General features: G+C 35.7%; 1 protein-coding gene across 6 annotated transcripts in view; it reads left to right on the top strand.

Annotated features, from left to right (window-relative positions):
* LOC115996484 overlaps positions 1-12071 on the top strand; it is a 46375-nt gene that overhangs the window by 18927 nt on the left and 15377 nt on the right. For all 6 annotated transcript variants that reach the window (XM_031235730.1, XM_031235729.1, XM_031235731.1 and 3 more), the window contains 5 exons: positions 427-701; positions 6467-8007; positions 8133-9346; positions 11577-11705; positions 11795-11950. In XM_031235730.1, the coding sequence (XP_031091590.1) occupies positions 427-701; positions 6467-8007; positions 8133-9346; positions 11577-11705; positions 11795-11950 (3315 nt within the window). The remainder of the gene's footprint in view (positions 1-426; positions 702-6466; positions 8008-8132; positions 9347-11576; positions 11706-11794; positions 11951-12071) is intronic.

Here is a 12071-nt window from a genome sequence, read left to right as displayed (position 1 = left end):
GGGGGCGGGGGGGGGGGGGGGGGGCACTGCATGTAATACAAAAACTTCTGCAAAATCAATAGCAAAGAGCAGTATACTAGTTTAAGTTTATTCGATAATCAATCAAGGAGCGACTATTAATAGTGCATATAAACAACTTAAGTAGGAGATTTGTAAGTATATAAATTGCTCTTGCCAGTTGCAACTATACACGTGTGTGTACAATAAATGAATTTTAAGAAAAACTATATTATTTCCTTCGTTAAGAATCAGTAGGATACCATTTTTAATCTGTATGGACTATGGATTTAATTACATTTTTCCATTGCACCCAAAAAGAAAAAAAAGAAAAAAAGAAAAAAAGCCAACTCTTTTTACGATCTATTTATTTATAGTTATATATGTGCATTATATTCATACATGTCAGTGATGCTTGTTTTTCTATAGGTTGACATGGAGATTTCATCCATTCTTGTTCACATTTCACTACCTCTATATGCATCACTTACAGAACTGATCATAGATTTTGTTCCACCGGATCTGACATCTGTTTCTTCGATCTCAAATATGGTTAATAATAAGTCTGGTGGGCTGGCTCCCTCTAATTGTTTTTGGCTTTCTGCCAATGCCAATGTGGAGTCTGTTGCTTTTTTAATTGACCTTGAAACTGATGCTGGGAATCCTTGTAGCCTCATGCTTTCATTTCAGGAGTTAGATATTCGGTATGTTTTCTTTTATTTTATTATATTAAATATCAGTTATTGCAAGTCTCTTATTTAGTGACCTCAAAACTAAACTCTTGTGGAGTCAAAGGAAATGAAACTTTGACAAAAAAAAAGATGCTTAAATTTCATTTTGATTGAATGATGATATTAAAATAGCTGCAGCTCCTTGACATATCTTTATTCTCCATTTCTGCCATTATTCAATGTTTTTGCTAAAAACCCTTGATAACAAAAAGTCAAGCCTTTCTCATGTTTCCTGCTCTTTTGATCGCATAATGGTATATTTTGATGCTACTCTTGCATGTTATTAAATTATATAATCTTAAATTTGAGATGAACAATTACCTAGATTCATAGACTGGATGTGTCTTACATTTTGAAATTACAAAGGGTACTTACCCATTAATTTTTTTTAAAAAATTGTATTTGCTGGATTATATTTTTGGAGTCAGTTGTAACTTAGATTAGAGGATCTGCATTTATTTTCAGTCCTTGTATATATAATATTTTGAAACAAGCCTTGTACTATGAATACTATAAATACACAGTGGGAGAGTAGAATTAAAGATAAAATAGATTGATATGGAGAGTTTCTGGAACATGAGACTTAGGACTTGAGCCTCCAAGACTGGAGAGTGAACAATTTTTTTTCTGTTCAAGCTTCCTATAACTTTAATATATAGGGGTGATGAAAAAAGAACAGCAACAAAATTTATCTGTGTATGTCCTACCAGTCCTCATGCCACTCTAATTTGAACACCTTGTAAAAGTATTTGTGCAGTTGATTGTGCACCAAAAGTTTAGTTTTAGCTGGGCAAGTTTCTAGAGAGACTATCCTTAATTCATTATAGGTATAAATATTTGGGAAGAGGAAAGTGTCCATGCGAAATGCTGCCCCTTGTGTCACAAGGATGAAGAAACCACCACCACCTGCCCATTTAATGTAATTGGGCATGGTTGTTTTGGAATCTCAGTTTTGTTTTGGGTGACATTTAATGGACTATGTCTTGATTTGGAATGAAAGAAAATTGGAATGCTTTGTAGACCTTCAGACATGTATGGAGAAATTCAATGACCTTATGTGATATCTTATATATATATATATATAGAATTGCGTTCAAATGAGAACGGTGCGCCTAGGAGAGAACTGAGAACGCTTCGCAGCGCGCCACGTGTCCAGATGTAGTTGCACCTAAAGTTATAATTAGGTGCATGAATGTTAACAAGGTAAATTACTTGCACTTGTAAGTGAAAATAGGTGCACAAGTGCATGTAAAATGCATTACAGGTGCAAGTAAAATGTACATTGAGCATCAATACTAAGTGCACCTAAGGTTATAACTAGTTGCACCTAACGGTATAATTAGTTGCACCTAGGTGCACGAATGTTAACAAGGTAAATTACTTGCACTTGTAAGTGAAAATAGGTGCACTTGTAAGTGATTTTACTTACACTTTTTACTTGCAAATGTGCACCAACTACTTGCACTTATAACACATTTACTTGCACCAAAGTTTGAGTTATTTACGAAAATATCACCGCGTCGTTTTTTTTAAATTACATCTGATTCGTTGATCTGGACACGTGGACGGCTGTGGATCGTTCTTATTTCTCTCATGGGCACCCGTTCTCATTAGAGCGCGCCCCTATATATATAGGGGCGCGCTCAGGTGCGAATCATCACCCAGGAAGGAAATGAGAACGCTTCGCAGCCGTCCACGTGTCCAGATCAACGAATCAGATGTAATTTAAAAAAAACAACCCGGTGGCATTTTCGTAAATAACTCAAACTTTGGTGCAAGTAATTGTGTTATAAATGCACCTAGTTTCACTTACAAGTGCAAGTAATTTACCTTGTTAACATTCATGCACCTAGGTGCACCTAATTATAACATTAGGTGCACCTAGTTATAACATTAGGTGCACTTAGTATTGATGTTCAGTGTACAATTTACTTGCATCTGTAATACATTTTACTTGAACTTGTGCACCTATTTTCACTTACAAGTGCCAGTAATTTACCTTGTTAACATTTATGCACCTAGGTGCACCTATTTATAACGTTAGGTGCAACTACATCTAGACAGATGACATGCGTTCTCAGTTCTCTCCTGGGAATATATATATATATATATATAGTATATATGTTTTTAAAGGCCTCTGTTATATATGGATAATAAGCTTGTGTTAACACCGTCCAACAAAATGGGGTGGCTGAGCGAAAGAATAGACATCTCTTGAAAGTTGTCTAGTGCCTTATGTTTTCTTCTCATGTTCCTAATTATTTCTGAGGAAGCCATTCTCACAACCACCTAGCTGTACCTGATTAGTCGTATGCCATCTAGACTCTTTAATTTTAAAAGCCCACGTCAACTTCTTTTGCAATATTTTCCTCACATACGTGCAATCTCATTTCATTTACCACTCAAGGTATTTGGTTGCATGGCACTTGTTCATGTGTATCCCCAACATCGTAACAAATTTGATCTTAGAGCCAATAAGTGTATTTTTTTAGGTTATGCCCCAACACAAAAAGGATACAAGTGTTATTCTCCAACCACCAAAAAGTTTGACACCAATATGGATGTCTCTTTCTTTGAACATATATCATTTTATCCCAAATCTCATGTTTAAGGGGAGAGCATGAATGAACATCAAATTTGGGAGTCCTTTCTGGAGTCCGTACCCTTTGCCCATTCAGAGTCACTAAATCCTTCTCAACCCATTACCCATGCCTTATCAACCTGTGGTTATTGATTCTGCACAAGACATGCCCACACTTGATGTTTTTTCTCTTGTGCCTATCCAGTCTTCCTTGCCACTAGATGCTTATTCTCCAATGCCTATTTAGTCTCCCGTACCCATTATTTCTGTGGCTCCACAACTTGCTAATGATAATTTTCAAGTTTACATTTGGAGGAAGAAAAGATAGGAGTTAGAGTACGGATCATAGCCAACATGTGGCCAAGACATTAACTCAATTTCAAGTCCAAAGGTGAACATGGGTTTGGATAGGGCTGGAGAATTACCCAATCCTAGTATAGATGACTCTAACGTACCAATTGCATTGAGGAAGGATGTTAGGAGATGTACAAGTCATCCAATTGGGAATTATGTTACTTATGTGGGGTTGTCACCATCTTACAAAGCATTTGTTACCTCCCTTGATGATATTCAGATTCCCAACACAATTCAAGAGGCATTACGGAATTCAGAATGGAAGAAAGCAGTACAAGATGAGATTGCTGCAGTCTGCACTTGAAAAGAATGGAACATGGCCTATTACTGATTTGCCAGTTGGGTAAAGGCCCATGGGGTGCAAGTGGATTTTCACCACAAAGTATAAACCAAATGGATCAATTGAGAGATTCAAGGCTTGGTTGGTTGCTAGGATATTTACACAATCTTATGGGATAGATTATCAAGAAACTTTTGCTCCTATTGCAAAGCTTAACGCTATCAGAATTCTTCTCTCATTAGCTGTCAACCAAGATTGGTTCTTGCAACAGTTGGACATAAAAAATGCTTTTCTAAATGGTGACCTTAAAGAAGAAGTCTATATGGAAGTCCCACTTGGTTTTAAAGGAGGTCTGGCAAAGAATCAAGTTTGCAAACTGAAGAAGTCCTTGTATGGCCTTAAACAATCCCCTGAGCCTGGTTTGATAGATTCACAAATGTGGTTTTGAAGCTTTGGCTATATATAAGGTTGTCTAATCATACTCTGTTTGTTAAGAAATCGAGTTAATACCTGATATAGTCCTTGACTATAGTGGTTTTACTCAATTTAGTCCTAAATGACTTTTTGTGCTCAATTTAGTCCTTTGTTAAAAATTCTGTTAGTGGACGGTTAGAAATATGGTCCTAATGGTAATTTCTCGTCCTTCATCCCATTTAGGATGATTCCTTCTTCTTCCCCTTATTAAGATCCATGCAGAAATGTAAATTTTCGTAGCCAAATATTTATTTACTCTGTATTTATTTATTTAGGATTGAAGTTGATTTAGTGCGAAAATTTACATTTCTGCGTGGATCTTAATAAGGGGAAGAAGAAGGAATCATCCTAAATGGGATGGAGGATGAGAAATTACCATTAGGACCGTATTTATAACCGTTAACTAACAGAATTTTTAACAAAGGACTAAATTGGGTAAAACCATCAAAGTCGAGGACTATATTGAGCACAAAAAGTCATTTAGGACTAAATTGAGTAAAACCACTATAGTCGAGGACTATATTGGGTATTAACTCTTAAGAAATCTCATACAAGAAAATTTGTTGTACTGATAGTCTGTCGATGATATTATTCTATTTGGGAATGATGGGGAAGGATTACAAAATTTGAAGAAGTGTTTGTCAAAAGAATTTGTGGTTAAACATCTTGGAAATCTAAAATATTTCCTTGGGGTAGAAGTGGTTAGATCAAGGAAAGGCATTATTGTTTCTCAAAGGAAATACATTTTAGATCTTCTCAAGGATACGAGCATGCTTGGAGGTAAGCCGGATGATACTCCTATGGATAGTCAAAAGAAACTTGGCACTAAGAAAGAAAGTACACATGTAATAGGGGGAAATATCAACGACTTGTTGGACGCTTGATTTATCTTTTACACACTCGACCAAGTATTGGTTTTGCAGTGAATGTTGTGAGTCAATTCATGCACAACCCTACAAAGAGACACATGGAGGTAGTCTACAAAATTCTTAGGTACTTGAAGATGACACTAGGGACAAGCTTATTTTTGCAGAAAGACAAAAAATCGTGGCATTGAGATGTACTCAAATGTTGATTGGGCAAGAGACATCATTGATAGACGGTCAACTTCTAGATATTGTTTCTGTTTGGGTAATCTTGTTACATGGAGGAGTAAGAAGCAATCAGAAACAGTGAAGAAGCCGAGTACAGAGCACTAGCACAAGGAATTTGTGAAGGAATTTGGATGAGAAGGGTTCCTAGTGAATTGGGCAAGTGAGTTCATAACCTATTCTAATAATGTGCGACAATCAAGCAGCTATTAGCATATCAAAGAATCATGTTCATCACGATAGGACTAAGCATGTTGAAATTGATCGACACTTCATCACAAAGGAGGTGTCTAGTGAGATTATTAAATTGAACTACATTCCTACCAAGCAACAAAGTACAAACATTCTCACGGAGGCTCTACCAAGACCTAACTTTGAAGACTTAATTTGCAAGCTGGTATTACCTGATATACATTCCTCAACTTGAGGGGGAGTGTTGACTAGTAGGGATTCAAAGTTAGAGAATTTAGAAAATATTTTAGTAATAATGCAGAGATTAAGGGTGATTTTGAGTTACCAGATTTTGAGGAAAGAATTAAGCTAATTAGTTCTTTCCTTTATGAAATTAGATTGTATATATGCTGCTGTAATCACCATTAGTTTATGTAAGAATTTCATAACTTCTTCAGATAGATTAATAACTTGATTTTTTTTGGTGCGAGATTAATAACTTGATTATAAGTATTAGAGTGATAAAAAGATGACTATAGCCCATGTATTCAACTAATGTTGTGACCTTGTTTATATTGCATGTGATAAATAAGAAAATTAGAACACTTTGTTTTCTCACAATAATAAATCAGTAACCTTTTCTTCCAACACTATTATTTCTTCTGCTTTTGTTTCAAAAATCTATTTGACATAATCTACTTCACAATGCTGAAGAATTTTCCATATTTCACTGCTTATGAGTGCTTCTCTTATTTCAAGACATCTCATAATGCTAACAAAATTGCAGGTTTGATAAAAACAATTTTGCGGAATGCTGGACTTCCATAAAGGCACTTGATGTCAAATGTTATTCAAGTCAGATTGAAGAAAAGGACAATGTTTTGTGCTCATCCAGAAGTTTCTCGGGAGAATCTTTTGGCCAGTATGACATTGGCACCCGAACTTGTCATCAAATTGGCAATCATAGTAATAAAAAAATTGTTGGGGAGCAGTTCTTTTTGTTGCATTACAAAGCTTGCAAGTGTTTAGAAATGATTCGGCATGAATATGCATTATGGCTAACTGGACTTGATATTCACTGCTACCCATTTATAATTGGACACTTGACTGGATTTTTTGATAAAATAATTGAGTATAAAGCATTTACTGGAGTTGAAAATACTGCTGGAGCATATGGTGAAGTATCACTTTCATACTCCAATTTTCCATGCCAAGGATTTGGCATCTCAGGCTTCTGTGGTTCTAGTTCTTCAAAATGGTCTCCATTGCAGCAGTTACCTTCTGTATCAGTTCAAAATTCTTGCTCTCTTTCCAATCCTGAAAGTCCACTTATCTCAGCCACCCCTGAGCAGTGGAAATATTCTTATCCAAGAGATTGCAAGATCAGGAGTTGTGCATTTAACTCAAATGAGAAATCTAATGCACAGCCCACATTCTTGTCTAATCCTTCCTGCCCTCAAATTAATGTTGCCACGATGTACTTCGTTAATTTAGATATTGGTGGTCTCAGGATCCATTTTCATGATTCTTGTAGCATTCTTGGAAGTGTTTCTTTACCTAATCTGAGGTCAGAATTTTCCATTGGTGAAAACAATTTAGATGTGCTTTGCTTTTCTAAGGGACTGATTCTTTCTTCACCATGGTGGCCTCAGCCAATCCATGATTTTCTTTGGGGTCCCTTGACACCCACTTGTCCTCCAATTCTGAACTTATGTGTGAGGAAAGAAACTGCTAAATCAATCTTGGAAATGAGCTTTGATATCCAGCATGTGTCCTGTGTTCTTCCTCCTGAATTTCTGGCTGTCATAATAGGTTACTTTTTGTTACCTGATTGGGGCGCTAGCCTGAATAAACCACATATAGTTGAAAACTCTGATCATACTGACATATTAGGCAATGCATCTGTCACATATAAATTTGAGATATTAGACTCAAATTTGTTTGTACCTGTAGGATTAGATGGAAACCAATATCTAAAACTTGACATTCCTCAGTTGTGCGGTAGTTTCATTGAAAATGTAGATCTAGAGTCTGCCCTTAATAATGTTCCATCAGAATGTTTGGTCAAAGCTGATGAAGTTGCTCATGGAAACCATTGCTTAAACTTATCTGGGCGTGACTTGTCCCTATCATTATTGTCGATAAAAGACATGCCCGAGTGCTCAGGTTCCACTCACATTCCCAGGAAAATGCATATTACCTTGATTTCTCCTCTCACTGTTGAATTATGGGTGAGAATGCCTTCTCAGTGTGAGCCTCCTAAGGTGTTAGCCTCTTGTCCAATATTCATCATGGTTATGGTCAGTGATTGTCAGCTTACAGCTGAAGGTAGGAGCTACTTTTCATCTTATGCCTTGATTGGATCACAACTCAAGCTTTTCTATCATTGACTATGTCCAATTCCTATGCTATCACCCCCGCCTCCTGTTTTAATTTTTCTTTTTAATCTACAGGTGATTCTCTAATTGTTGGATATGAAGCATTGGTGGACGGCATAAATCAGTTTTCCATGATTGAGAAACAATCCAAGGCATTCAAATCTAATATTTACCAGTTCTTTGAATTCAAGAAGTTACTAGTGGAAGATAATGCATCTCCACCTGAATCATCTGCGGCAAACTTAATGATACTCCGTGCATGTATAAAGTCAATGTCCTTAAGACTGTGCCGTACAAAAGGAGATTCTGTTGCTGCTGATGTCATTGCAGAGGCTAATTCACAATTTACTTGCACTGCATCATTTAGAAATGATGAACTTCAATGCCTAAAGATTTCCTTCTCTACTCTATCATTATTTTCATTACTCAATTCAGTTATGCTTGCAGAATGCCCTTCTACTTCCACTATTTCTGTTCTGGACTTGACCTATTTAATATCAAAGGAGAACGGAAGTATACTTCTACTGTCCATTCCTTCAGTTGATTTTTGGCTGCATACATCTGATTGGGGCGAGTTGGTCAACTTAGTTCAGTCTTTTGTTCAACAACAGCCTGTAACTCATACTTTGAGCACCCCGCCAGAGAATCTCACTTTCGTTCTTGTGGATGAAATTGAAAATGAGGCAATTGATACTTTAAGACACTCTCATAGGCTTCCAAATTTTTCATCTTGCTCTGGTTCTGAATATGTGAAGCCTTCTACTGTATTCCCCAGAGTAGAGCTTGAAATTGTTGGCACAACAGTTCACATTCCTGTTTGGGTGAGAAAAGATGCATTTGACATCTTTGAAGGAAATCAGAATGATCATCTGGATGACTTACGAAGCATGATTTATGGAAATCAGCATGGCTTTATCACAGTTAAGTTGCAAAAGGGAACTGTCAAACTGGCTATTGATGGGAAAGGTATGAGGCTTGAACTCTGTCTGGATCATACAAAGGGGTCAGTGGAGCTCCGTGGGGAAGATAAATTACACACATTGCCTCTTTTTCAATTGTTTCAAGTCAATTTGGATGCTGAAATTTCTTCTTATCTGGTGAACGGGATCTGCGGGAAACTGGACATCCAATGTGATAGTCTGGATGTGTGGCTTTCGAATCATATATTTTACTTCTGGTGTTTTGTGCATTTTCAAAATCAGGCTGCTGACACTTCTCAATTCATTATCAATTGCATGGATTCAAAAGTCCACTTGAGGAAGCTGTCTCTTTTTTTGACTAATGGGAAGGTAGTTTTTATGTGTAAATTTCTCTATTTTTGTTGCACTAGAGTCCCTTCCTACATAGCAAGATTTGTTACTGGTTGACTATGCCTTAATTTCTCTCTATTTGAACATTCTGCATATGAAGTATCTTCATTGTTCTAGCCTAAATGCTAATCAAACATCCTAAAAGAAGAGTATAAAACATACACACATAAACATCAAGGTAGCCCCACAGTGCATGTAGGCACCTACACATTATACATTTCATAGCATATTATATGTATTTGGACCAGTACACAATTTCCTTTACTTATAAAGAGCTATACCTGCTTTATAAAACTAAATAAGATACATATTTTGTCAGAACCACGTTTAGAATGAATTTCCAATGTGTAGAATATGTCACATATATGGTTCTTTTTATAGACTTATACTAAGTCCAAAGTTTATTACCATACGAAATAAGCAGATCCATGCTAGTATGTTGCGGTACTGTCCAAAGAATTGGTGCTTGCTTTTCTCAAATTGATATGGAAAGCAACAGACTAGGCCTAATTCTCTATCTTGCATATTCTTTAGTGTTTAGTGATAAGTTTTTGTTTTTGTTTATTTATTTATTTATTTAAAAGCTTTTCACTATAAATTATGGAAACTAGAATATCTGATTCTATTTTAAATGTTTTGCTAGTAGGCTCTTTTCTTTAATGTATTTAGTTTTAAAGAATTAAAAGATGATTTAGTAATTGATACTTTGCAGCAAATCTTACATTGGAGATGTTGGTGTGAGTTTCACTTTGGTATGAGAGTGTTGAGGACAAAAATATAAACAGTAAATGTTTGTCTTCACTAATCACCTAAACTTTTAGTTGAGGCTGAATACGTCTTTCAGTATTTCAATATGGTATTTTTGACAAAAAGGTAGTGGCTTCGTACCCTATCCATTATCCATGATCAAAATATTTCTGTGTTTGAACTTCGAACTACAAAAAATATTTTACCAAACATGAGGTGGTGTGGATAGTGTTATAAAGTAGAATTAATTCCAAATTTAGTCCTTCACTATGGTGGCATTTCCAGATTCAGTTCTTAACAAATAAATAATTTGACCATATTTTTCCCTTGACTTTGATGACAATATTAGATTTAGTCATTCATTACCGATTTTGTTTGATTTTTGTAAAATCTGGGAGTTAAAAGTTAAATTATTATCTGCTAATAGATTTCTTTTGTTACTACTTTCTTTGACTCCATTAAAGCTTATTTTAATGCACTTACATAGTTCTGTGTGGATTTGGATGCTGAACATTGTGCCAAAATCCTGATTGTCAGAGCAAAGCTAGTAATTGGTGAATGTTAACTTTGATGATTCCACTATTGACATTATAATAATTTACCTTATAATTCTAAAATTTCACAAAATACGACAAAATTGGTAATAAATGACTGAATTTGGAATTGTCATCATAGTAAAGGGCAAAATTAGTCAAATTATTAGTCGATGACTAAATTTGGAAATGCCACCATAGTTGAGGACTAAATCTGGAATTAACTTTTATAAATGTTTTCCCACTAGCAGCTTAAAAATATAGCATTTATTCTTCAAGCTCATTATTATTACTCCCTATGTCTAATTGTTAATTCCACTTTGATTAGGAAATTAGGTAGACTGTATAATGAAAGTCCGGTCAGTGCATATATGCATACCCCAACCTTTGCCTTTAATACTCATAACTTGTTTTATGATATTCATGTTATGATTTTGTGAGTAGTGACTTAATCCTTTGAAGTTTTACTGTGGAAGATCCCATAAAGAAAACATGGCCAATAAAAATGGTGTAAAGGGAATGTCATTATTGAATTGGAGTTTGATTTAGACCGGTTCTGCTTTAACTAGTCAGTAAACGGCTGTTGGCTAAGGAAAGAGAATTTTCAGATAATTCAATTGAGGTCCCAGGAAGTCCAGTCATTTTAGTCTCCTGCTTATAGTTATATATGGAAATTTTACTTTCATTTACATTGGCTGAACTTATGAAAACAAATGTGATCTTGCACGTCTCTAAACTTAAGAAGATTGAACAGGTCTCACACTGTCATTTGTTGATCCTTCACTTAGCTGAATTTTGCTTGAAACAATTTTGATGTTCATTTTGATAATTCTCCTTACATTTCTGTGAAATGATATTATATCAGAAGACGTTAAAATCTATTACATCTTTCAAGTTTTACTAATCCAACATCATTATGTTTCTTATAGTGGAGTTCTACTGGACCTCTGATGGAGTTTTTGATCCAAAACTTACTCCTTCACTCAAGCTTAAATGACAAAGAAATTCAGGTGTCAGTTGTGGGTGATATACAAGCCTACTATAACAATATTGACAAGGTATTGTAGAGTTACAGGAATCTTGATGCTGTGTGCTTGCTTCTTTCTCTCTGAGGTCTCAAATAAGTTCTTTATTTGTGTTGCCTCAGGTGTTGTGGGAACCATTTATAGAGCCCTGGGGTTTCCAGCTATGCTTAAGCAGAATACATGACAAGACTTCACTTCTAAGTACTGAAGCTTCTACTGAGATTCGTCTTGAATCTACTTCTCAGCTTAAGTTGAACATCACTGAATCCCTTGTTGAGGTACTTGTGGTTTAACCTTTACAGTACAATTTCGCAATCAAAAGGAAATGTTTCTTGGTACTTCATAGCATGAGATATGTCATGCCTGAGGAGGGGGGGGGGGGGGGGGGGGAAATAAAAA

The sequence above is a fragment of the Ipomoea triloba genome, chromosome 11 (genome assembly GCF_003576645.1).
Source record: "Ipomoea triloba cultivar NCNSP0323 chromosome 11, ASM357664v1".
Classification (NCBI taxonomy): Eukaryota; Viridiplantae; Streptophyta; class Magnoliopsida; order Solanales; family Convolvulaceae; genus Ipomoea; species Ipomoea triloba.
The sequence above is the reverse complement of the archived record's forward strand: the minus strand, read 5'-3'. Positions and strand labels throughout refer to the sequence as shown.